Source organism: Indicator indicator, chromosome 25, assembly GCF_027791375.1.
Source record: "Indicator indicator isolate 239-I01 chromosome 25, UM_Iind_1.1, whole genome shotgun sequence".
Classification (NCBI taxonomy): Eukaryota; Metazoa; Chordata; class Aves; order Piciformes; family Indicatoridae; genus Indicator; species Indicator indicator.
In genome coordinates, this window is record NC_072034.1 from 6509958 (window position 1) to 6537460 (window position 27503).

The 27503-nt window shown below is 37.4% G+C and overlaps 1 protein-coding gene across 2 annotated transcripts in view; it reads left to right on the forward strand.

Annotated features, from left to right (window-relative positions):
• BLTP1 (bridge-like lipid transfer protein family member 1) overlaps nt 1–27503 on the forward strand; it is a 96128-nt gene that overhangs the window by 20315 nt on the left and 48310 nt on the right. For both annotated transcript variants that reach the window (XM_054392347.1, XM_054392348.1), the window contains exons 13-37: nt 123–240; nt 1304–1459; nt 2396–2493; nt 3497–3675; nt 3797–3903; nt 5952–6160; nt 8788–9015; nt 9584–9724; nt 9833–10009; nt 11560–11688; nt 12534–12653; nt 14665–14942; nt 15668–15918; nt 16380–16638; nt 17010–17853; nt 18681–18751; nt 19211–19384; nt 19709–19829; nt 20680–20826; nt 21428–21555; nt 21960–22162; nt 24144–24341; nt 24994–25205; nt 25417–25568; nt 26465–26615. In XM_054392347.1, the coding sequence (XP_054248322.1) occupies nt 123–240; nt 1304–1459; nt 2396–2493; nt 3497–3675; nt 3797–3903; nt 5952–6160; nt 8788–9015; nt 9584–9724; nt 9833–10009; nt 11560–11688; nt 12534–12653; nt 14665–14942; nt 15668–15918; nt 16380–16638; nt 17010–17853; nt 18681–18751; nt 19211–19384; nt 19709–19829; nt 20680–20826; nt 21428–21555; nt 21960–22162; nt 24144–24341; nt 24994–25205; nt 25417–25568; nt 26465–26615 (4851 nt within the window). The remainder of the gene's footprint in view (nt 1–122; nt 241–1303; nt 1460–2395; nt 2494–3496; nt 3676–3796; nt 3904–5951; nt 6161–8787; nt 9016–9583; nt 9725–9832; nt 10010–11559; nt 11689–12533; nt 12654–14664; nt 14943–15667; nt 15919–16379; nt 16639–17009; nt 17854–18680; nt 18752–19210; nt 19385–19708; nt 19830–20679; nt 20827–21427; nt 21556–21959; nt 22163–24143; nt 24342–24993; nt 25206–25416; nt 25569–26464; nt 26616–27503) is intronic.

The following is a 27503-nucleotide window of genomic DNA, read 5'->3' on the forward strand; positions in this document are numbered from 1 at the left end:
CATCCCAGCAGGAAGACAGTTTTAATTATTCAGCAGAGTACATATGTGAACACTGCTGAGCTACAGGGTCAAGCATTGTCATCTTTTCAAGTAACTCTGGTGCTTTAATATCTTGTTCGCAGTTTCACATTAATGCCAGCTATCCCCGGATATGGAACATGCCACAGACATGGCAATGTGAACTTGAGGTTTATAAAGCCACCTATCATTTTATCTTTGCTCAGAAAAGCTTCTTTACAGGTAATATCTTTACTAAATAAGTTATCAAATTAAATATTTTCTTTTAGAATGTCTTTTCAGGCTTTGCAAAGGTGTACAAGATTCTGTTTCCACATACTCAGCACAACAAATTATATCTGCAGAAAACTGTCCTGGTGTTTTCTGTTGCCTGCAATTCTTATATTTGAGTAGAGAAACTGAATAACTTAATTTTTTATCATCTAAACTGAATTTGGTCTGCAGTTACACTAAATGGTCTTAAATTCCTAATGAATTTATTTCTATCAGAGCTTTTGATTTGTTTAGTACAATTTGGATGTTGATTTCTCTGATATCTCTCTCTGTGGCTGACTGATTTTCAACTAGTTAGGCTTTAGATTCTGTCCATGTGGCTGACAGATGGTGAGAGAAAGTCATTTGCTCCTTTGAATTTTAGCTGTGCTGAAGAGTACACACACACACAAAGCAGTACAATGTGATGCAGCATCACCAAACTGTTGCTGAAGGTTCCAGCTGCAGCAATGGAAAGAAAGCCCCGTCAATGTGGCAGTGCCTGAGCTAATTAGCCCTGCTGGGAGGAAGGATTAATTAGTGTAGGCATAGTGCCATGCTAATAAAGTTATCCTCCTAGTGAGGCTGGAGCAATTACCTGTATACAGCACTGTATAGTGCTGTAGTACTCACCATTAGTCATCCATCTAGGTGGAGGAAACATGAACTTCTACAACAGCACTGTTTTGCTGCTCTAGAAAATATTGCTAATGTACACATTCAGAGTGGAAAACCAAAGGAAAGCTGTTGGTAGTCCAATGCTTTTAGTTAGGTTTGTAACTTTGTTACTGAATTGGAGAACTTAAACTGCTGGCTTTCCAACTTAGGAAGCAAGTGAGAAGTGGGAGATGGGTTCACAGCAAGTGTTTGTGGAATATCTGCCTGAGACATGGATACTGTGCATTTTTCTCCTCATTTTCCTTCTTCTGTAAAGGAGCAAACAGTTAAGATTTAGAAAAAAAGCCAAAAGCTCAAAAGAAATCTGTCACTTGATTGCTACTAACTTGTCTTTTATTATTTTTGGCGGGTTTAGATTTGATCCAAGACTGGTCCAGTGATAGTGCACCTGATATTTTTTCATTTGTTCCTTATATGTGGAACTTCAAAGTTATGTTTCATCAGTTTGAAATGATTTGGGCAGCAAATCAACATAATTGGATTGACTGTTCCACCAAACAACAAGAAAATGGTGAGATTACTTTGTATTTGGAAGAAGAGTACATATTACCAAAAATATGTACAAAATATTGACTGTGTAGCAGAAGATAGTACAAGAATGGTGACATTTTTACTATAGATATGTGTGTTCAGCGGTAATTCTCCATTTTGCTAAAGCTGATGTGCTTAAACAACATCCTACTAGTGTTGTAAGTTCTAACTTTGTACAGATGTGTACCTTTTTTGGGGGAGAGTGCAGTTCTAGATCATGTTTTATCATTCATTTTTCACAACTCTTTAAATCTTTGATTTAGTACAGCAGTTTGCAGAGAGCAACCCTGAGGTCATGACATACATTCAGTAATCACTTGGGAATATTTTTTTTTTAATGTAATGTTGGAAAAACGTCATTTGAACTTCATATAATTAGAAATGTCTGTTTCCTGTTCCATTTAAGTATAGGAGATAAAGCTAAACAAAACTAAGAGGTACTTTTCAGAAAACCAAAACTGTTTGATGTGCAATTTGGTCTATATCTTATAATTTCAACGTGAAAGGAAGGTGGTGGATTAAAAAATCATGAAGTTGTGTTTAGTTAAAAATCAGGCTCACTGCTTCATCAGAAGCCTGAGGAACTTTGTGTGTGTCGTCTTGTCCAAAAACTGCTGTGTGAAGCAATAAACTCAGTCTTAAGATATTAGTTACAGTTGTTTTTACTGTCTGCTGCAATTTCATTGTGCTAAGAACAGTGTCTCTCTGGAAAGGACAAGCAGTGGAAAGTAAATACTTTGAGAATAATTTAGTACAATGCACTCTAAATACACAGTGGTTAAAATGACAGTTTCCTTTTCTTGAGTTCTTGAATATATTTTCATTATTTTTACATGTATGTTTGCTAATTTGTCTAAGAGCAAAATAGGGAGTAAATTTGACATTTTTAAAATTTGTTTTCCCTTTTCTCTCCCAGTTTATCTAGCAGCTTGTGGAGAGACACTGAACATAGTTTTCTCTCTGCCTTTCACTGACTTTGTTCCAACCACATGTAATACCAGATTCTCCTTACGGGTAAGTTCTTCCCCCATCATCTCTTGTGTCTTCTGAATGTGAGATGGTGTCTCTCCCTCAGTTAGGAAATTTTGAATAGACTCTTTCCTGAAAGAAAATGACTCTCTGACTTCTGACTCAGGGTTTTTCTTTAAGTAACCCAGTGGTAAATGGTTTCTGTTGCTTATATGAAGCATCCAAACATAGGCTGTTTTATTTATATATACATATGCATACACAAATAACAATATATTAACAAATATCCCCTTGTCCTTCATACATACATGTATACACACATTTCATGTGCATGTTTGCTATAGTTACTTAGACTGTGTGTATCTATGTAGATATTTATATATTTAGAAAATGTGAAATCTGATGTATGTTAAAAGGTAAAACCCCCAAATAAATAGGTACTCCCAAACTGTTTTGGAAGGCCATTTTGCAGATTAGGAGTTTCTGTAAGATGATGATAATGATGTGCGATGAAAATGATGTGTCTGTTTTTTGACACAACTGGTTTGTGGAAGACTGTACTTCTTGTCTTCCCCTAAAATAGAAGCAGTCTACTGCTACTAAAAATAAAACACTAGTTGACAGTGATGTTGGTAATTTTGTATGATTTGATAGCAAAGAAAGCAATATTTTATCTGATTATTTTTAAGAGTATGGTTTGGTTGAAATGTTTGGGGTAGCCTTAGTCAAGTCACATAACGGTTGGAGTATGGTTTGAACCACAGAAGGCCAAGAATCTCCGCAAGCAGTGCCCCTGTGTTTTATAGATTGGTGTGGTGTTGTGGGCAAGTTGCTGGATTTGTAACTTCAGAACTACAGAGCTCTTGGGATTTGAAATTGGTGTGAGCTGTGATCATCAATAGTGTGAAATTTGAGATTTCTTGCCTCACTTTGACTGTTAAGTGATGATGATGGTGCATATAAGCATGAAAATAGCATAAGCATTACGCATAAAGTGAGTGTAAATTAACTGTTCTGTTACTAATATTTGATTTTTTTTTTTTTTTAGGGAGAAGATGTTGATCTTCATCTGTATCTACCAGATTGTCATCCTAGTAAATATTCCCTTTTTATGCTGGTGAAAGATTGTCAATCCAATAAAATAGGTCCTGAATCCTGTGTATCAACTGAATGTCAGAGTGGTCAGAAAACAGGCAAACCCAAATGGAGGAACATTACTCAAGAAGAGTGAGTTTCATGTTCATTTTTTTTTTTTTTTTTTTTAAGGAAAGCAACCTCTTATGTTCATGAGAAGTATTTAATTAAACTATTATATTTCAAATAAAAGTATGATATTTCTCTTTGAAAGGGCTGGATGGGTTGAATGCTGGACAGTCCCGAGCGTTGTTTTTACAATTGACTACTCATGGCACCCAATTTATCCTCAAAAGGCAGATGAGCAGTTAAAACAATCTTGTAAGTGTTGCTGCCTTTTTTTTTTTCTTGTTAACATGTTGCATTTCAGAAGCTGCTGTAACTTTGTTGGATCAGAGTGCATGAATTTGCAGAAATGAACTTTGAACCAAACTACTATTCACACGAGCAAATGCTAGACTTTAGAATGCACCAAGTTTGATGTAAAAATCAACATCATCTGATGCAAAATATGTGAAAGTGTCCCAGTTCCTGTGCAAAAAGAGGATACTGTCTGTATCCTCCTGTTCATTTCTCCTTGTCCTCAACAAAGTGGATCTCCTAAATTTGTTCTTGCATAGCACAAAATATCACTTGATGTATTAAATATGAAGTACAATATTTTTGGCAGTATCATGTTCTTCAGCCTTTCTAAGCTTTTTTCTTTTGGATGTTGTGATGATGTTGTATGATTTAAATGTTTAAATACACTATTCATGAGCTATAATAATGTCATCTTATCCTTATGAATATGAAACTGATACTTATGGATAGAAATTGGGATTTAAACATTTCGCTGTTGGAGTGAAGCATGCCCATCAGACATGAGTGTTCAGAGTAAGACTGACTTCTAAGTAAGAATTATCTGTCTGATATTTTTTCAAAAGAAACATAAAAGTATGAGTTTGCAAAAAAAACCCTAGCTTTTATCTCTGCATTTATTTTAAAAGCAGGAAGTTACAGAGTCACATAAAAGTCTTTCAGGTTGAGATGGTTGCAGCAGAACCAGTGAAGGAGAGGTATTCATAGAATGAGTGCAAATTTGAATGGGCCTCAATCAGCAGGTGTTAAAAGACATGCTGGATAGGGTTTTTAGGTTTTGAGTTCCAACAATTCAAATCTAAAGGAACTCAAACGTTAGAGGGTGAAGCAAAAAAAGTAAGATTGATCTTGCAGATGTTCATTAAGTGCTCTTGTGAGACTCTTACCAGCTTGTGTCAAATTTACATACTTCAAATCTGAAAACATGTCCTTGTAATCATAGCAATTGAACCTGCGTTTAACAAGTTTGTACATACACAGGTAATTTCATCTGCAGTTTCCTTCAAGGTATAATCCAGCACAGTCCACCTCACTTCTAATCTGTGATGCTGACAGAATGTGTTTCTTACAGGCCAACATCTGTATTTTCTTTTGAATCAATTGGTAGAACTCTCCAAGTTGCTGAGAAACTAACCTGTTGCATTGCAAGAGATGCAGCTTCCAGAGAAGTGGCCATCTCACTGCAGCATTTAGCTAATTTATTCCCACAAAACAAGCACTGAGCAAGCACTGCAAGTTAAAGCCTTGAAGGTTTGCTGGCTGTAGGAGCGTATTCATTGTGGTCCTGTGTATGCCAGTTCTTCCAGTTAAGCTGGCACTTGAAATCGTATTCCATCTGGAGCATCAATTTTATATGGTTTTCCATAGAGTTCTTTGCTTCCTGGCAGTTGCTTTACTTCCTCAAAGCACTTAAAGTTACTTCATTCTTGTTGCTTTTCCTCACTTAAAACAAACAAAAAAAAAGACTAAGTGCTTTCTTAGACTAAACTCCAAAGGGATAGGAAATAAGGTTTATATTTCCAAAATGTTTTGTGACTAGAATAATTGAGTTGTTTGAGAGGAAATTTTGGCCTACAGAGCTACCAGTTCAGAACAGACTTTTAATAAACTTATGCTTTTTTCCTGTTTATTCATTTCTGTTTATTCTGCAATAGCTGTGTGGTTGTGGGAAATCTGAAATGAAAGCATGTCTTAGTTTAACTTCAAAAGCAAGATAAATAAATGGAAATATGGTTGGGTTTTTTTGTTTTTTCAGAACTTGAAGGATTGTTTTTCTCTTGCATAATCAACATTGACTAAAATATTCTATATTCTGTGATTCTGTGATAGTTTCCTGGCTTCCCATAGTTACTAGATATGAAAAACCAGGTCTGTAGCATAGACATGAACATAATTAGAAAGCTGCAAAAAGTTGTGTATTTAGTCCACATTGATATTTTGCAGAATTTTGTCTGTCAGCAGCCTAAGTGCTAATCAAAATTTGTTGTCATCTTTATTTTGCTCCATAGTGTCAGAAATGGAAGAGACAATGTTGTCTGTGCTAAGGCCATCGCAAAAAACAGCTGAAAGTGTGATTTCATCTCCCACAACTTCAACCCGCCTTCCCCTTGACCCCTCAGAGCTGCCCCCAGATAAGCTCCATGTGGAACTGGAACTCTCCCCAGATTCCCAGATTACCCTGTATGGGCCCTTGCTCAAAGCCTTTCTGTCCATAAAGGTAGGCACAGGAACACAGCTTGTAACTTTATGGATGTAAAACTTTATGTAACTTGTAAATTTATGGATGGCAGCAGGTAGGAAAGGGAAATAATTAGTTTGAATTGGACAATTAAGATTCTGCAGAATGTGTGAATTCAGATGAAAAGGTTTTGTAAGCACTAGTTCACAGTGATCTCATTTGCTGATGTGGAGTAGCTGGGATAAATGTAGTTGGCATAGGCTTAGGAGAAGACTTCCAATATATATATGTAGACTTGCATCAGCATAATTTTCCTTTCAAGGAACAGTATATGCATTGGACTTCATGTGCAGAAAATTTCTTCTTTGACCTCTGCAGTATTAAAAAAGCAAATTAAAAAAATCCCATTATTATGACTAGCTCTTATATTAACCACTTTATGCAAAGATACATCAGAACCCATGCTTCTATTACTTCTAAAGTTTGTAGAGTGCCCTCATTGTTTGTTTTTTATTTAAGTACATTCTGTGATATTCATGGAGTTAGGATTGTGGAGGGGAAAGCAGAAGGATGTAAGAATAATTTGACAAGCTACTTCAATCAGTATTGAAGAACAATTTTTCGTCCTTTTGATGTTAATCTGTTAAGCTTTAAAATGTGGTGATTGTGTCTTCCATTATTTCCATGTTGGCAGAAATAGATTAGTTTGTTCCCACCTCCCTCACCCTGCCTTCTTGTAAGAAAAACAGAGGCAATTGAAGATGTTGGCTTCTGTTTGACTAAGAGTGAAATACTTAAATTTTAGTTTGGTTTGGGTTTTGTTTGTTTTGCTTTCTAAAGGTCTCTTTTAGCCTACATAGATCTTGCCTAAAGTAATCCTTTTGGAGGCTTTCGTTTTGGGTCAGAGGAGGAATTTTCTGAGACGGGATCAGTGTCAGGACTTGCACTGACGCAGTCATTTTAATGAATTTATATAAGGTATTGCATGTATGCAGTGAACAGCAGAAACCAGTAAATTTTTGTAGGGTATAGGACTTGCAAATATGCTCACTATTTATTCGTGTTGCCACTAAAATTAATAGGATTGCATCTCGAAGACTTAATTTCTTTTGGTACAGAGGAGATGCACCCATGGTTGAATTGTTTATTGAGCTTCTCTTTTGGAGCCCGTAAATTCAGGAGATGATTCTGTCTTTCCAAGCAAAGAAGCACTTCTCAGTGCTCTGGAGGTATACATAAACAGTGTTATCTTAGGTCCTTTGCTTCTATGGTGATTTAGTATTTCAGGTGCAGATTTTTCATATTAAATATAGCTTTTATCTCTCTTAAATTTCAAGGGAAAATTTAGATTAATAACTCATTTTTGTACATGCACCTTTATTGTCCTCAGTATTTTTGTGAGTGTGGTTTTTTTGTCCAACTGTGGTGACAGCATCTCTGCTTGTTTACCCGACTTGAATTGTTATTTTCAGTTTGTTTTCGTTGATCTTTTTAAAAACGTGTGGGAGAGGTTCTTGGCACACATCGTTCATGCAGTTTGCTGAAGTCTTTTGTTCGTGAGGGGTAGTTTTGGGGTGTTGTGCACTGTGTTTCTCACTGAAGGGCTTACTGGCTGGGTGCGAATTGTGTACAGGTCCTTGGCAGCAATCCCCAACAGAAGGTACCAGGAGCCAGTTACTGGAGTTCTTAGCACCCTCTGCTGGGTCTGCCTTGTAAAGAGCACTTCAAGGTCTGTTGTAACATCGACCTTTATCTTTTCCCTTTGCTAAAAAACAAAGCACGTTGGCTTTGCTTAATATCTGAGAGTTTTTTGGTTTTGCCAGAGAGCAGTGCTTAACTCACATGTGTTAACACCTCAAATACTTCAGAGACTCAGTACAAGATGATAAAATTGAGTGTCCTCTGCAGCTGTTATTTCAAGGCTGATAGGGAGCCTAACTTTACCACAGACTTTTTTCAAGGATATGAGTTCCTTGCTTTTTGTTGTAACCTGTAACCTCATCACTGAGAAAACTCTTCTTGAGAGTCTACACTTTTTAAGAGGAAGAGGTGACAAATCATTAATCTAATTCTGACATACTTAAGATGAAGCACAGGAATCTGATTAATTTTTTTTTTAATTAACGTTTTCTAGTAGAATTTGGGAAAGTCATCTTGTTCTTGGATAGTTGAGAGGCATAGGCTTAGAAACAGGGTGAGTTTTAGACCCAAGAGGAGAAGTCTTTATGAACTAATATTTTAGGAGCATGTATAAGACTTTGAAATATGCTGATTCCAGAAGGTTGTATCAGAGTGATTTCCTGCAAATGTATTTTGTGTTCTTACTCTCGAAGTTATTTATGTTTAAAAGCACAAAATCTGTTTAAAATGTCAGTAGTACTACTTCAGAATAGTTATTTACGTTGCATATATCTCAAATATTGGCATTTTGAGAACTATTGAGAGCCCCTTCTTTTTCTGCAAAGCACATGGCCTAAATTAACTCCCTTAAGGTACCCATTTGTCATAAAGTAGAAGAAAATATGTTTCTTCAGCTATAGCTTGTAGCTAGACCCCTTATTTTAGGGAGGGCTAACACGGAGGAAAAGGTTGGATTTGTATTTCATTACATAGCTGATATGTATTTAATTTGTTTTCCATATGGTAACAGCGATTCCTTTTCCTAGGAAAATTATTTTGGAGAAGATGACATGTACACTGATTTTGAAGAAGTTATTTCAAGCCCTGTTTTGTCACTGTCAACATCTTCAAGCTCTGGATGGACAGCTGTTGGAGTGGAAAATGACAGAAAAGAAAATGAAAGTACAGTCAAGCCAGTTCACCCTCTCACTTTGCGCCCCTGGGACATCACTGTGCTTGTTAATTTGTACAAAGTGCATGGGCGATTGCCAGTGGTAAGGACTTTACAATCCTGAAACATTTTGCTTCATGTAATATATTTTTTTTCCTAGTTTCATAATTTGGAGTTAAATTTAACTTCCTGGAACGTTAAGAACGGTGCTTACCAAAGTGTGTGTATACTCTCTACTAAAATTGTGGCTCTCTAATTTGAGACATGATTTATTTTGCTGATCTGGCAGGTGGAACTGGACCATTATTTTTGTGATTTTTATTCAGTGAACTTGAGCTGTGTAATGATGATATTTGGTCATTATGACTTCTTTGCTAATTAGCAAAAGTATCTTCTAATAGTGCCTTCTGCTGTGTGCAGCTGCATTCTGAAGGATTCTCCTGGAATTCAAATGAGAAACCAGATCTAACGTTGGGTTCACCTAGGTGGATTTCAATTGCTGTTGATGTTATTGTTGAAAGGTCTTTGAAGTTGCACAGGTTCCTTTTTAAGTATCTACTTGGAGGAAATTTAGCATATGTCCTGCTCACAGGATTTCTTCTAATCTTAAAATTTCAACCATGTTGTCTATTTCTAGTTTCTAAACCCGATGTGTTTAATTCTTATTTTAGCATTGCAGTCCAGATGGTCCTGAGTGCCCTACAGCTTTCTTGGAAAGGTTGTGCTTTGAGATGAAGAAAGGCTTTCGAGAAACACTGCTTCAGCTTGTACTGTCTCCAGTGAATTTGTTTCTGAATGATAACTATCAGGTAGTAAGCTAGTGTGTTTGCATTGCACAAGTTGTGATGATCTTTCACACCAGTACGTCTGTTGATTGTATTCTTTGGAAATGTTAGCTTTAACTTGCTTCTCCTTAACAGCGACCTGCAGCAGATGAAGTTCTTCGAGAGGGTCACATCAGCCTGTCGGGTCTGCAGTTGCGTGCTCATGCCATGTTTTCAGCAGAAGGTTTGCCTCTTGGGAGTGATACTCTAGAATATGCGTGGCTGATCGATATACAGGCTGGAAGTCTTACAGCCAAAGTTACAGCACCACAGGTATCATCTAGAAATGATTCACTTGGAAATGTTGCATTCCTTCCTTCTTGTAAAACTGGTGTAGCATCTACCACCACCGGTGCCCTGCCTCCATCACCCCACCTCCACTACCAAAGCCCATCCATGCCAGACCACATCCCTCCTACTGCTGCATCTACAATTCCATCACATCAACTTTTTAAAAATACACTTCTACATCCTCTTATTTCCCTAAAAATTGCCATTATTTTCTAAGAATAAACACATTGTGCTCTATTTAGGAGACTTCTGCAGCAAATAAATGCAAGCAATTTTGGTAGTGTTCTCATGTTATATAGACAGACTTCTCTGGTGGGATTTCCTAAGATGCTCCCACTGATTCAGATCAGCTCTAGTATTTACTGCACTGCTCTGCTTCTAAATTAAACCTTGGTGATCCAAAGTGCTCTAAGGTTAGAGAGCATTTCTAAATGCTTGATGCAAAGATTTTCTTCCCCTACAAAGCCACATAGACTTGTATGCTTCATACAGTGTTTTTTGGCTTTTCCTTTTTCATTTTTTTTGGTAGGTGTCAGCACTGTCATGGAGCAGAACTTGAATTTGGTGTTTCAGGGTCATTAGCTTTTTACCTCAGTGTGGAGGCAGGAGGAGATACTTTGTGCAGGGCAGTCATAGCTTTATTAAATTCAGTTTAAATTACTGCTGATTTTAAGTGTCCTTTTCTCTTGCTATCCAAAGAAAACTCATTTCCCTCTCATAACAGAGACAGTTATGAATCATTTCCTTTATGAATGAGCTAACTATATAAAAGGCTTAAATCATCAACAGGCTAATTGCGAGATCTAGCGAGATTCAGTGTTCTGTTTAGCCAGTTTCCTCCTATGCTTTCTAAATCTTTGTTACTAATACACGAAGATGTCTAATGTTTAAATTGAATGGTATTTTGAGGTATTTTTGGTGGGTAAAATAAGGGGAGCTCTGTCTTTACAATGAAGATCTCAGAGAACTGTAGTGGCAAAAGTTGTTTCCTTATATTAAGAAACAATTCATGTCACAGTGGTTTCAATAAAAAACTACAGAGACTTGTATGTGGTGGTGCACACACATTAAAAATCAATCTGTAGTGACAGGCCTGTAGTGATAGGATGAGGGGCAATGGTTTGAAATTAGAGAAGAGTAGATTTAGATTGGATGTTAGCAACAAGTTCTTAACCATGAGGGTGGAACAGGTTGCCCAGGGAGGTAGTTGATGATATTCATGGTGATATTGATGGTCAGGCTCAACCAGACTCTGAGCAATCTGGAGGATGTCCCTGCTCACTGCAGAGGGGTTAGGCTAGACAGCAATTGGAGATCCTTTCAACCCAAACGATTCTGTGGTTAAGTGATCTTGAGTAATGGGAAATGGAGTATGTGTAAGCAAGGTAATGCAGCCAGAATGCTGTGGTGGACACGTGTTTTACTCCTGCTCATCTTCCAACCTGTGGTTACGTTTTTTCAGTCCTTTGTTGAATATCCCAAGTTCATTTTGTGTACTTACTGTTAGACAATGTGTTCTTACTGCCTTACAGCTGGCTTGTCTTCTGGAGTGGGGCCAGACCTTTGTATTTCATGTGGTGTGCCGGGAGTTTGAACTGGAAAGGCCAAAATCTGTAGTCATATGTCAGCATGGTATTGATCGTCGCTTTTGTGACTCTAAGGTAACTTTTATGCAGCTTAATTGCTCACTATGTTTGCATAGGTTCTTGGGAACAGTTTAGAATTGCAGTTATCAAGATATGTGGAGTATATAGATTAGATGTTCCCTCTGATAAGTGATAGGTTATTATGTTTTAGAAAGAAAAGTGATTTTCTCTGAATTTTCCTGTGAAGACACACAGTGGTTTTTTACTCTGAATTATTTTGAGAAACAGTATCCACAGAAGTTATGCCCAGTTACTTATCTGTACTGTGACAGTCAGGAGCCAAAGGGTGTACTTTAGTGTTCCTTAGGAGCAAAGGTCATGCTTCCCCTCATGTTCCTGGCACACTTCCATGGTATTTTTTCAGCCATATGCTTTGTTGATGGAACAGTGGTTACTATCATGTCACTGTGGATTCTGGTTTTGGTGCTGGTCTCTTGGAATCCACATGCACAGGCTCTTAAGGCCAAAGGAAAGCCTGCCATGTATTAAGCATGAATCCTCGATTTTCTCTCTCAAAATCCTCCTTGTTTTGTTCCAGTTTCTGTGATGTTCTTTATTAGGAAACTCTATTTGCCTTTAGCTGGTGGAAACCCGGAGAGCCATTTGGGTTCTCTGCTGTTGCTGGATAGAAGATACAAACATAAAATAGTGAAAATGAACCTTGACACAGGATCATCCCATCCCACTCTCTTGTTGATGGTGTAGAATAAGTAACTTTTTATTGCTTTCGGTTTAGTTCTCTGTTAAACAGAACATAAATAGAAAGTTAAGCAGAAATAAAACTGAAATCTCTCATGTACGTTTCAATGTTGTCTTTTTGTTGTGGGTTTTTTTTGTTTGTTTGTTTGTTTTTCTGTTAGATGAACTGTGTCCCTGGGCCGTGCCCAACATCTGATGACTTAAAGTACACAATGACACGCTTAGCCATGGATGGAGCAGATCTCTATGTGGTAGAACATGGCTGTGCAACCAATATAAAGGTAAAAGTATTTCCCTTAACATCAGTTAAAATACTTCTTTGTCAGTAGAGTTCTGTGCTTTTTTGATAGAATAGCTACTTGAATTTATTGCTTCCTTACATGCAATGGGCTAAGCAGAATTTTGGAAACTTTAAGTGATAAAAGTTGGCTTGGCTTGGACTGGGCCAGGAGTAGGTGAATTTGGCTTCTGCTTAGTAATTCCATTAGTGATCTTGGGAAACGGTAGGGAGGAGTCGGTGTCTGCCAGAATAAGACTGGAAGCTGCAGGATTGGTGTAAGAAAACACTGCACAGTATAAATCTCAGTGTCTGTACCTGAGAGCTAATAAGAACTTGTCTTGTAAATTAGTAACTCAGCAACTAGAAATGACTGATACGGATTGCATGGAAGTTGGTGCTTCTCAGGGTCCTCTCATTTGGTAGAGCTGTTGGAATTAAGATGTATCTTTGGTGGAGATTGGTGAAGTTAGTGCTGCTGCCTGACAGAATCTAGACTACTGCAGGGTCTGTCTCTGTTTAAAAAAAGGTGAGCAGAGAGGAGCTGATAATCTCACATTATCTTATCATCCAAGAGAAAACTGGAAGAAAAAATTACTTGATGTAAATATAAGTTAAGAGACAGCTGAGTTCAGTAGCAACAGAAAAGGAGAAAAGTGCTGTGCTGGTTAAAGCAACCAGTAGTTGTGCTGCCCTTTAATGAATTAAGGTAGACTTAGCATGTAAGGTTTTTGGGGGGCAGCTTCACATTACGAGCAAGAATATAACTGAAGGGAAGTGGTGCTTATTGTAGACATTTTTAATGGTAGGATATCTTGTTGTTTGAATGGCTTGCTACCTTGTAGCAGTAAAAAAAAAACAACTCGTCCTTTTGTGTCCAATGTTAAAAAGCACCATCACAAATATTAACTGTTTGCAGCCATAAATAAGAATGGCAGTGTTTTCAAAGGCAGCTTAATAACTTGAACCACTCTATAAAATTATATTCTGAATGAATTTCATTTGCATTTAAAAAAATGGTTTCTAGTGCTCCTTTATATTCTGTGACAGAGATGAGAAATAATAATTTAATATAAACCCTGTGGGTAGCTCTTCCATGGTTCTTTTTCTGCTTTCCTTCTTTTCCCTGTGAAAAGGTTGAAGACTCAGTCTGACATTTCGGGTCCTCGTGATGACGTTTTGAGAGGATTCAAACTGGGCAGGAAACTTGGTCCTGTGTTTTAAGATGATTTGAAGTTTGGAGACTAAGCATGTGTGTTAGTGCTGTGTCATCTTTATTAGTGTATACTGGTTCAGGGAGGACTGGTACTGTATGGACAGTCAGGTTAGTTGCACAGAGACCAGTTTCCACAGCAAAGTGTGGAACTAAAGGATTGGCTTCTGCTACCATGCATTCCAGAGGAGAGGGGCAACCCTCAGTTCAATTTGACAAAACTACTGATGTTACACCAGTACAAGAAACAGAATATGATCATATAAGGGCTACTATAACACAATTCATAGGGTACTCAGTCAAGGTTTAGGATCTGAAATTTCGGGAGTTTTGCAGTGTTTGACGTCATTGTCTCACTGAGTATTTAGTAACTGTAGAGTTAAACTATCTTCATATACCAAGTATGCAATTGATGTTTTATTCTAAGGACATAAAATGATATCTATGATATCAGATCTTATATCTGATTTTGCAAATTTCAGGTTTCTTGGTTTTTAAAGGTTTGCTAGACCTATCAAAGTTTTTGGGCTTTCTTTTTTGACCCCTTTAGAAATGGAGACTCCGACATTGAGGTTTAATTTTTGTTGCTTAAGAACAGGCTGCAACTAATTTCTAAGCTTGCCTTCTTTTGTGTATGTGATGTGCTTGCATCTAAAACTGCTTCTCTGCCTTTTTTTGAGAAAACAATTTACTGAGATCTTTCTGGAGTGAGTAGTAGGTGTTGTCTTAACTGGTTTAGGGCTGCCCTTTCTTTGTTTCACTCATGACTAATCAGAGTTCATGTTTTCAATCATGTTTTCAGATGGGTGCTATCCGTATTGCAAACTGCAACCTCCACAACCAGTCTGTTGGAGAAGGTGTAAGTGCTGCTATTCAGGACTTACAACTGAGACAGTATGTTGAGCAGGTGAACAACTGCAGAACTGGTCTTCAGCCAATATTGAGGCGGGCCTATTGGCTGGAAGCTGGCTCTGTCAACTTGGGGCTCATCACTGCTGACATTGCTTTAGCTGCAGATCATCCTTCTAAACATGAAGTGCAGAGACATTTCTTAGAAACGCACGATAACCGAACCAAGAGGTAAGATTGAGGGAGATTTCTTTGGAGCTGTAAGTTAAATGCATTCATCTGAAGATAGAACTTTGGTTACTTTCGGGGTTTGGGGTTTTTTTTGCTTACATAGATCATACTTTTTTTTTTTTTAAGTATGCTTAGCTATAGGCTTCGTGGCTTTAATGTGTTTGGACTATAGAAAAATCATATGATTTTGGACAAAGCCTAGTTTTTCCTCTGCCTTCCCTTGTCTCCCAAAATGACAATCAGGGAGAGGAGAGAATTGAATTTGTCTGAACTGAAAACAGGACTTAAAGAGTCCTGAGCAAGCAGGTGAGCAGCTGTGAACAAGATACCTGGTGTAACTGTGATTTTTGTGTTTCCCCAAAGAGAAGTTGCCTCAAGCATAAGCAGCATGCTCCAGTGTGGAGTGTTTGCACTGCTTGCCTCTGTGCAGAGAGAGTTGTTGCTATTAGCCTGTATTTTGGCAGGTGGACATAATCTCTGCCTGAACATGATTGCTGGAGCACTACATACACATTGCTGATGTGCTCCTTTCTGGAACTAATCCTTCATTTCCTGTCTGACATCTGTGTTTCAGATACCAATCTTACTCATTTTGCAGTGGGTGAAATAGGAGCTCACATTTAAGAGAAGGATGTCTTTTACTCTTGTTTTCTCTGAATGTAAATGTACTAAGGCTGATGAAGTAATGTTTTTGTTTTGTTTTCTGTTTTTCTGCCTTTGTATAGATTGTGGTTTTTGTGGCCTGATGATAATTTGAGGAACAAGAGAAGCAAGAACAAGTGTGGCTGTCTTGGTGGCTGTCGATTCTTTGGTGGCACGTTAACAGGATTAGATTTTTTCAAGCTTGAGGAACTGACACCTTCCAGCAGCTCTGCCTTCTCAAGTACAAGTGCAGAATCTGATATGTTTTATGGGCAGTCTTTACTGCAGCCAGGAGAATGGATAATTACTAAGGAGATTCCTAAAATTCTAGATGGTGAGAGTGCATTGTATGGTAATTTTTCTCTTTGTCCCAAAGTATAATTTCAGAACTGCACGTCATTGTTTATAGTTGTTCTGGTTAATGAGTAGCACTTGTGGCATTCTTGTGCAAGAATTCTTGTAGTGACATGAGCTCTTCTAACAGTAGACAGTAGCCTGAAAATAGTGAGCAAGCTTTCATAGCCTGAATTTTTCTATTAATGTGCAACTCCTTTCTGATTAACAAGGAAGTTTTTTGACTTTCTTCTGTTTTGCTTATATAGCAAGCAGCGTACCAAGACAATCTAATGTTTTGCTGCTATGATTTTGTTTATTTTTGTTGATGCAACATGTGGGTATGTGCATGCACTTCAGAAGGAGGGCTTTTATTAAATAAGGATTTTTACTTCAGTGGGCAGGGAAGAGACTGTAGCAGTTGTGTTATAAGATGTTCAGTTTCTCTGTTTCTCATCCTAGGTAAAGCAAATGGTGTAAAACGGAAAGATTGGGATTGCAGATCTATGGGTATAGAGATAGAAAGAAAAGCACAACACCTAAGCCTGCAAGTGCCCTTGCGCTCCCATAGTTCCTCCTCATCCTCGGAGGAGACCAGCAGTTCTAGTGCTGCACTCCCCTTGCTTGCAGGTGAGAAGGACAGTCCATCATCAACTGCTGAAGATCATTTGGGACAGAAGGAGTTCTTGCCGGGTGCAAAAAGGGAAGATGGACATGGAAGGTTAGTGCTCTCTGTCCAGGTAGAAGTATAAATTTGCCTCTTGAACGTGTTAAGACAGAAAAAACCTTATATTTAGCAATTTTTGAAGTGTTGATTATTTGCTAATGGTACTGCTGAAAAGCATTTCTTAGTTTGAAGACAAATTTGGATGCCTAATAGGAGATGATCACCTGGTCTGGGTAGAAAACGCAACATGTAAGACAACAGCACTTGCTGTGAATGTTCATTTTTCCATCACCTATATGTAGACAAGTGGATGAATAAGTGGCAGAATTTAGTATGTAGTCAGCATTATGAAAATAATTGCTGTGGTAATAAAGAGAAGCATTAATAATAAAATAAGCTAATGATCCTTGAATTTTTGCTTCCAGTGTTGCAATTGAGGGTGCAGAAGGCAATCTTGCATCCCCTGGCAACCAGGAAAGACCTGTTGGTCAGTCTCCCCTGAGGTCTCCACTGAAGCGGCAAGCGTCTGTGTGCTCCACTCGACTTGGGAGCACCAAGAGCCTCACGGCAGCCTTCTATGGAGACAAGCAGCCTGTTCCAGTTGGTGTGCAGTTCAGCAGTGATGTGTCTCGCAGTGATGAGAATGTCTTGGACTCCCCAAAGCAGAGGAGGAGCTTTGGGTCTTTTCCATATACTCCATCTGCTGATTCAAACTCGTTTCACCAGTATCGCTCGATGGATTCCAGTATGTCGATGGCTGATAGCGAAGCTTATTTTTCTGCAGCGGAAGAGTTTGAGCCAATAAGTAGTGATGAAGGTCCAGGAACATATCCAGGGAGGAAGAAGAGGAAAAAGCAAGCTCAGAAAATTGAATATAGTAGAGGGTCTATTTATCACAGTGTGGAGGGTCCCTTAACAAGCACAATACATGGAGAAATTAGTCAAGATGTTAAAACATTGCCAATTAAGACTCATCCTTCACAGGCATCATTTGTTTCAGCTCTGGGAGGAGAAGATGAGCATATTGACAACATGTATGTCATGGAATCTGAGAAGACTGTGGAAAGTGAGCAAATAACTTCCCAGCAGCCTGTAATGGCCTGTTACCAAAATTATCTTACACAGTTCCAGGTGATCAACTGGTCAGTAAAGCATCCAACTAACAAAAGAACTTCAAAATCCTCATTGCATCGCCCTTTAGACCTTGACACACCAACAAGTGAAGAAAGCTCATCATCTTTTGAGCAGCTTTCTGTCCCAACATTTAAGGTATGGAAGATGGAGGAAGGAGTAGAGAAAGGAATAACAATTCAAAACAAGTTAAAATTGCTTACTACACCTGTTGTGTAAACAAAGCTGTGAGAAACTTGAAACTTCTTTATTTCTAGTTAAGCAATCTTTTGGATTTCTGAGTTCAGAAATGTGGCTGGGAGGTTGGGAAAAAGAAAAGATGGGGTTAGAATTGTCTGGATAAGATGTGTGTTCTGAATTAGTATTGCATTTTAAAATGCTGCCTGATACACAGCAGAAGGTTATTTATGTGAGTTTTGTGTTTAAAACAGATTTTGCAGAACTTCAGTGACAGTACATTTAGTACTGATGAAGTATAATCTAGGCTGTAGATGATTTACTTCAAAATAAAGTTGAAACTCATAGATTAGCAAGTTTGGGTTTTTTCCAAGTATTTGGACTTTGGTGTTTTTCCTTGTGATGTATGGCATGAGCATGTATGCTTAAGGAAGGGGCTGAAATGAAATATGTGACAAGTAATGGAAACAACTTGATAAAAAATAGGTGTCAAAGTTCTGGAATTTCTTACCACTTTGCAGCAAAAGCTTTATGTTCATGTAGATAGTATTCGGAGTCCTTTTAAAATCAATTAGTTACCGTTTATCTATGTAAAAACTTCGTAATCTAATCCCTCAAGTAATTAAAATAAACCTAGGAGTTCCTGTATTCTGTGCTGGAGAATCTACACATGAGGAATTTTTAAGGGAAAAAAAACCAAGTAGAATCTTTATTTGAAGATTCCATTAGGGTTGGGTTTTTTCATATATGGAAGGAATATAATGAATCTCTTTGCACTTCTATCTTAGATTGTTAAACAGGGTCTCACAGCTAATTCATTACTGGACAGAGGCATGCAGCTGTCAGGATCAACATCGAAGTAAGTTGAATACTGCATAACATTGTTAATGTATTTTTTAAGAATAAGATTTGCTTCTTCTTATATTCTTTTGCCTGTTGCTAGCTCTTCCAAAATTTGATGCATTGCAGCAGTTTCTGACCAATTTTAGAACACAGTGATCTATTATAAAAAGTTTGGGTTTGGTCAAAAAGAACATCATGAAGACATAAAATTATTTCACTTCTTATGTTTTCAAGATTATGAATTGCAATTTAAATTTATTTGGGAGGTGCTATTACGAGTGTCCATTGCATTGCTAAAAGCTGAATTTGAATCTGTGGAAGGGCCTTGCCCTGGAATGTTATCTCTCTGCTTTCCAAACCATGTGGTAGAACAAACCTTCTTTGTATGCATTTTATGAAGAATTAAAATTGTACCAGGACACTTCTGTATCTCTTTTACAAACCTAGCTTATTAATGTGTATTTGACTTATTCAGTACACCTTACACTCCTTTGGAGAAGAAATCTGCAGAAAATACAGATGATGAAACAATAACAGAGGAATGGACGTTGGATCACCCAGTCTTCCAGACACGAACAACAGCAATAGTAGAAGTAAAAGGAACTGTAGATGTAGTTCTGACTCCTCTTGTAGCAGAGGCACTGGATAGGTAATTAATTTTACTTTTCCTACTGCAGCATTAATTCATTAAGCTAAAAACTGTCTAAAATTAAAGCTGTTGTGTTCAGCAAAGACTCAGGTAAAAAGGTTGAATAACATGAATGATGGAACAGCAGGGCCTTGTACACAGAGAATCTAATTCTGCATTTCCCATGAAGAAGGTAAAGAATGTTATGCTGGTGTGGGAAGTGCCTTTTATGTCTGTCAGTGCTTATTTTTTTTTTCCTCTGCAGTGTTAACTAAATATTATTGATGGTGTGTCATGTGGAATGGGAAGTTTCAGTGGTGTGTCTGGGCTTGTTTCCTCTCATAGGTATATAGAAGCAATGGTGCATTGCGCTAGCTCACGACACCCAGCAGCCATTGTTGATGACCTGCACTGCAAAGTTCTTCAAGATGCTGTGCAGAACAGCAAAACAAGCTTCTCAGAAAATGTAAGAAAAAAAGGGAACAAGAAAAATGCACAAAATTTTGAAAAAACATAGTTTTCTATATTTTACGTAGGGAAAAGTTGTAACTGAATTCAGTGTTTAGAGATATAGTAGCTAAATGCTATGTCAGTTTGGGATATGTGTTTATTTCTGTCTTCTGCCTAATGTATGTGTGTTTTTAGACTCAGCTGTTATATACAGTCTTTTGGTGGCCAGGAATCTCTATTACAGAATTACATTTTTCTTATGAATATAGTCTAGTCGGTGATTTGCAGGAGATGATACATTCTGTTCTTAGAAACTATAACTGCTATTCTTGTGTGCTATCTTCGTATCACTGATACATCATTTATTATTTTACAATATTTACAGAGATAGTCTCTGTAAAGTTCAAACTGAGCTGTAACAGTGCATGTGGGGTTGGGAGTTTCTGCAGCTCACTTGATACCTTAAAAAATCATTTAGGTTGAAAAGAATTCTATATTACTTCTTCTGAATTAGGAGTTCTTTCTGTCCAAGTTAATGGTCATATGTATATAATTTCTTAGACTTCACATTGAAATGGACACTAATAATTTAATTCATAATAAGTTGTTGTAGATCACATATATATGCAGAACTGAAACTTGCAACTGAAATCTGGTAATTGGAAAGTTTATTGCAGAATGTCACTGCTACTCTTATGGATCTGTATCTATCTGTGCTTCAGTTCTTGTTCTAGAAATCCTGGTTCTGTGCTTTAAGTGAAGTCAGGCTCTCTTGCTGCTTCCATACTAATAAACTGTCCTGTTGTTCTTTAGCTTAGCTGCTCCGAGTTTCAGTCCCAATAAATTTATTTTTTCCCCTTTTGAAGTTGTCTTCAAAGCAGGATATTAGAGGAACAAAAATAGACACTACCACTACAGGAACAACAAACCAGGGACCAGCACAGACCAATCTCTCACTTAAGCAAGATAATGTGACAATTAAAGGTCTTCAGGCTAACGTTACAGTACCAAAGGTAACAACTTTTTCTTTAGTTTATTAGTAGACGTTAGAAGACTCACAAATCACCCTTATTTTGCATCCTAATTAGTTCTGCAAAAGATTAAATGAAGCATTGTATGTGTGCTAGAGAAGTAATGTTTTGAACAAGATAGGCTGTTTTGGAGTTGCTCAGTTTTATTATGGTAGGTGTGCAACTTAAATAACAACCCCTGTAGTCCTAACTGACTGCTATGTCTTTGAGTTGTCTTCCAATTATCTATATTAGATGGCTCTATCTTTTGGGTTTTTTCCTTTTACTGAGAGGTATAAGGCAGAAGTTAGTGATGTTTGAAATTAGAGAAGAGTAGATTTAAATTTGATGTTAGGAACAAGTTCTTTACTGTGAGGGTGGTGGAATACTGGAAGAGATTGCTCAGGGAGATGTTTGAGGCCCCATCCCTGGCAATATTGAAGGTCAGGCTTGACAAGGCTCTGAGCAACCTGATCTAGTGGAGGATGTTCCTGCTCCCTGCAGGGCAATTGGACTTCCAACCCACACCATTCTATGTATACTGAATGTAATATGTTTTTCTAAATTTCTTTACTCTTTTTTGGGGTTGGAATTTTCCAAATAGGTGAACCTCTGTTTACTACAAGCATCTGTTGATGAATCCCCAGGAGTTTCTTCTGGCAAGACCGTGACTCACGTTTCATTAGTAGCTTTGTGTTTCGATAGAATTGCCACACAAGTTCGTATGAATAGGTAAGAATAATGCATGTCACTTTTGTGTACTTGTTAAGTTAATCAAAAGTTTGCTGCAGTTCTGAAGAGTATTTGAAAACATTGTCCTGACTGAAATAAGCAATAGAATATGTCTTGCATGTTTTATCCATTAACATGTAATATCTAAGCAGAGTTGCAGTTTCTTTAGGAAGTAGAGGGACTCATCTAGAATAATTCTGGACCTTTAGTTTTAGCTCTTTCTTGCTTATATGCCATGCAGGATAGAATGATTTTGTTCAGTAGTTTTTATCAAGGTATGAATCTTCTGTCTTAAGAATTCTTTCCAACTCTGCTGTGCTAATGTCACTTAAATTTTTAAACAAGTAGAATCAAATGTACAATGTCTACCTTGCTTAATTGTTTTTTCTTCCTTCTATTCAAAGGGGTATAGTTGAGGAGACTTCAAACAATACAGAAACTGGGAGGAATTCTGTCACATTTGATCGTTACATCCAAACCAGTAAAATGCAGCCCCAGTCTTCTGGCTCACTGAGATCCAATGCTGGAGCTGAAAAAGGAAAAGAAATTGCTGCAAAGCTGAACATTCATCGAGTTCATGGACAGCTTAGAGGCCTTGATACAACAGGTAAGCCTTTTTTGAAATCATTGAATGTCAGTTTTCATGGAGCCAAGCTGTTGTAGTTGGCCTTAATTTTTGTAGTTTGGTTGTGTTCTTTTATATCAACATAGATGAAAAGAACCTTGAACCTGGGGATTTAGGAGACTTTCTAAACAGAAGTTTAGGCTAGTTACTCTGAATTATTTTCTGTTATTCCACTAAAGTGCTAGGTTTAAATGTAGGCAGAGTGTGAACTACGGAGATGAATTCTAAGCAGTTTGTGTGGCAGATGGTTTGCATTGTAAATATTAACATGCAGTGGTGAATTTCAAGCCTGGGCTCTCTGCCTCCCAGTTGATATTTTTTAGCTATGTTTTTTCCCCACCTGGTGCATGGAATAAATTTTGCTGCTTTTCTTACTACTTTCTAGCAATTTCAAGACAAGTATAACTATAATGTGCCTCTTAGACTGTCAATCTTAACATGATAAGCTGTAGATTTTTAACTATAGCAACCATAAATGCCAAAATGAGATCTACCTGATTTTCTTCTTGCTTGTGTTAAGGAAATTCCTTCAAGACACTATGAATTAAGTTCAGCTGGTATAACTCCTGGTCCTGGAAAAGCTAATCTGGAAAAGATAGGCTAAAGTAAAGGCAAATTCTGCTATACTGATCCAATTTTGATAGCATTTGTACCAGTTTTGTGCTGTGTCTTACTCTGTTTGATGAAGAATAGAAATATTTAGGACATGAGGATGTCTTCCATGAAGCAATATGATTAAAAACTACAAACAAAACATAACAAAAAAAACCCACAACCCCAAAACACCACTGTGCAAAGATGAGTGAGCAAATTAAATTGGAAGAAAAGAAAAGCAATAAGAGAATATGAAAATGATTAACTTATGAGTAGAATCTGAGCAATAGTATCCTGTGTTAGGTATGCTGCAGTCGTTTGAGGGTGCCACATAATTTTTGAATTCTAACCAAGAAAACTCATCATCTCCTTAAATGTTTTGAGAAGTGTCTTTCTAGGGATCCTCTCATTTCATATACACTTCAAAAGTGATTGCAGTTCTAAGTCAGGGGCAGAAAGTGAGAACTGGAAGGGATATAAATTGACTCGGTATAGTTCTTTCCTTCAGATTTTTGACATTTAACTCTATGTGTGAGTTAATGGGCAGTAGGCATAAAATTATTTAAAACATTCATTCAGAAATGTCAGTACAAGAAAGGATTTATAATTAAGCTACATCCTAACATCAAAGAAATCAAAGTGGCATAGTACCCTCCTGGATCTGGGGCAACAGAGATTATACTGAATTAAAAACTACTTCAGTCTGTATTTTCTTAGTAATCAGTGAGACTTACTGCTTTACATCCTCCTGACACAGACATTCTGTAACCAAAGAAGCAGTCTTTGAATTAGAATTTTATTTCTAAGTATCCCTCAAGTATGCTGTAGGAAATACCAAATGTGTGCCTAGTTAAACATTATCTAAGAGCACCATCAATGTTGCTGTCATGTCACCTGTCACAGTATCACTATGGTTTGTTGCTGTTAAACTCTAGGTATTTATTAGGGATGGTTGGGGTTTTTTGGTAAAGTACTTTCAGGCCAAGTGCCATTTCTAGTTAAATATCTGGAAAGCTTGTTTCTACACGTCTTTGGAACCACAGCTCTATGAAAAGATGAAGGCTGCAGCTGTGTTAAAATTGGAATGTCTCAAAACTTGTAACTTTGTGTTTCTTGTTGTGTCCAAATGTAAAAATTACCCTGCCCTATTAACATACCAGAAGGAGGGTTCTTTACCTTTTTCTATGTTGCTTTTCTTTTATTGCTTATGCTTTAATTTTAATTTTTTTCTTTCTTTCCCCCTGCTCCTCTCCCCCCACTTTGAGGAAAACTAAAGGGGCAGCACTTCCAAAACAGATGATTTCAAAGGGTGAAGATGTAAAGTTTTCCTGTTTTGTAACAAAGTGATAAATATGTTTGATTTTCACAGATATTGGAACTTGTGCAATAACAGCTATTCCTTTTGGGAAATCCAAAGTTCTTTTTACTTTAGAAGAGTTGGATGAGTTTGCTTTTGTGGATGAAACAGATCAGCAAGCTGTTCCAGATACAGCTCGAATCGGTCCTAGTCAAGAGAAGTGGGGTTGGATAATGTTTGAGTGTGGAATTGAAAACTTAACTATAAAAGGTAAACTAAAATAAGATAAAACCTCTATCAGTTTTATGAAAATGTTAATAATTCTGTTGTTAGGTCTTCTGGTTCAACAGTTACTTGGCTAGAAATTACTGAACAAAGGTAACACCAAATACTGCATCTGTGACACATAAGTTGTATCACCTAGCAGATTATACAATAAAGGAACTTGTACTAATCAACAACACTTATAACAGTGTATGAAATAATTCCATATAAATTTTAGGTTTAGCAGTTTCTGAACTTAAAATTAAGGTACAAATTGACAGTTTTACTGATCACTTAAATTCTCACCTTGCAATTGCAGCCACATTAAATGTCTGTGTACAGGACAGCTGACAGAAAGGAAAAGATCAACCAATATATGTGTTTTCTGTCATCCAAATTATTCTTTTCAGGGAATAATGTTTAAAGACAATCTTTGTGTGACTACTCCTCACCTGCTTGGAGCAAACTGTTGGAGAAACTCTACAACTGCTTAACTGTTGTTTAAAAATGGTAGTGATGGATTGTTGTGATGTTGCATCTTGTTTAACCCAAGTCATATGTATTACTCCTCTTAAGTGCAGACTTTTTCTATGAAACATAACTTAGAGATCTTTATGCACAACAAATATTTCCAGTCCTGGTATGTGTGCTTTTCCAGGAGGCAGACAATCTGGAGCAGTGTTGTATAATACGTTTGGAGTCATGGGTAAATCAAGAGATACAGAGAGAGGTGGATTGCTCGCATCAAATAATTCTTCAGATTCTCCAACGGGTAGTGGTTATAACACTGATGTGTCTGATGATAACCTTCCTTGTGACAGAATAAGTCCCTCTTCAGACATTAATGGGAATTCAGTTTCAGATGAGCAGGTAAGTACATACTGTGTAGAAATGATTGGTCTTGAGAGGGTTGTTCTCTTTCTAAATTGATTAACAGTCACAATGTTGGTGCATGGTATTAGTTTATTTTTCTTTACCTAAATACATGAAATTATTGAAGAGCAGTGCACAGTAAGGTACATTAGTGCCTTTCTGTGTAATCACTTGGGAAAACAATTTCACTTTTGTTTCCTTTTTCAAGGATGAAGGAGTTGAATCTGATGATCTAAAAAAAGATATACCCTTGATGCCTCCTCCCCCTGACTCTTGCAGCATGAAGTTAACAATCAAAGAGATTTGGTTTAGTTTTGCAGCCCCTACCAATGTGCGCTCTCCAGCCCATGTGTTTTCCAGGTATAATTTTACCCGATTTAAAAGCATAAAAATTATATTTCTGCTTTGTTAAGTTGTATTTGGTAGATCCTGTGTGGAAGCTCAGTAGTTTTTGAAGTTTCTTTGGAAATGAAAATGCCGGATTCTACATTTATCACAGTAACTCTTGCTTCAGATTTTTATTGTTTTAATTTTTATGGAGGCATTGCTAGAAAATATTTAGTTAGACATGATTAGAAGAAGAAAAGAAAGAGTAAAAGCAGCCAACCAGCAAACCAACCCCAAAAAAACAGCCAAAGGATAACACCAACAACAACGATAAAAGCACAACAAAAAGTTTCCATTGAGACTGAAACGTATGAAGGAGAAAGGGATGGGAAAGTGTTTTGAGTAAGAGGCATGTTAGAGGGGAGAACCAACCACTCAGTGCTTTTGTTATTCAACCTGATGCTTAACCCAGACACTGCACTATAAAGTTCAAGATAATTCTTTCTAAGATAAGTTTTTCCCATCTCTCAGGAGTTTAATCTCAGTATAGAGCTTAGAAAATATTTTTCATGGTTTTCCTAATATTCTTGCCTCAGCCCTTCAGCAAAAGTCTTCATGGCACATTGTGTAACAGTGAAGGTAGAATTTAGTCAGTGATGAGAATTTCAAGCTGTGTAATTTCAGCAGGGAATACAAATGGGAAAAGGAGGGAATAGCGTAGCAAGAGTGGATGGAATCATGAATGTGAGTGAGTAAAGCAAAACATGCCTTAGGTGCTTTTTTCCACTTTTAATTTTCTGGGCACTGAGTCTGTTTGTAATGTTTTGTCCTATTCCAGCTGTTTGAAGTAATTCCTAATAACATTAGAAGATCTTGCTAATTGCTGCTGCTGAATGTGAACACCACATTCTTTTGATTTTTCTCAACAGGCAGCTGAACCTCCTGAGTACTGCAACACCTGCAGTTGGTGCTTGGCTTGTTCCCATTGATCAAGTGAAATCGTCATTGAATAAACTAGAAACTGAAGGAACTCTGCGAATCTGTGCTGTTATGGGTTGCATTATGACAGAAGCTCTAGAGGTAAAGGACTTTTGTATAGGCATAAGAGATCAGAGCAGTGTAAAATGTATATCCATATGTTTGGCATTCTGGATATTTCTACTGACAAACTTATGGGACCTCTTATGAGCCTTCACTTCCAGAATTGGTCACAGGAACTCACTACCTGTGGGTTTTTTTTTTGTACACGATAGAAATTTCTGTGCAAAAAACCCCAAACCTGTTAATAGTGAGGAAGTCTTGCACTTCTTACAGGAGAGCATCTCCAGCTAAAATAACTGGAGATTCTGCTTTTGGAAAGGGAAGACTAAGAAATATGACTGTAGTGTCTGGTATGTTTTATGAAATACACAAGTGTGGTGAATTACAGTGAATGTGGTGAATTCAGGGTATCTTTTGGGGAGAAAAATCAAATTTCTGTGCTTCCGCAGTGTGTTGAATCCTATTGGACTTGCTTCTTAGGCAAAGGGAGAATAAACATGGCAAGAAACAAATCATAGACAAACTTTTAGTTGAAAGCTAAGATTGGTAGAGCTTTTATGACAAATTGGGTGGTGGTGTGATTTGCTAAATAGCTTTCTTGTGTGATCAGCAGTTTGCTGCTGTTCGTTTGCTTGGCATCCTCTAGTTGGAAGACCTTGAGGTGATACCTGTGGTTGAGATCATGTCTTACATTGTAAAATGATGAGGTTAGTGTTAGGCTACTTTTCTGCTCTACTCAAAAATCACCCTTTGCATCTTACTGCTGTCTCCCTTCCTGTTTCATTTCTTATCCTTTTTCTAGCATTAACGAAATTAGAAAAATACCTGGGTTTCCTTGAATTAGTTAACACCAGCTTCTGGCTGTGCGTGCATGTCTGTTAGTCCAGAAGGTAACTTTACAAACTCTGATTTGAATCCAGCCTTCTA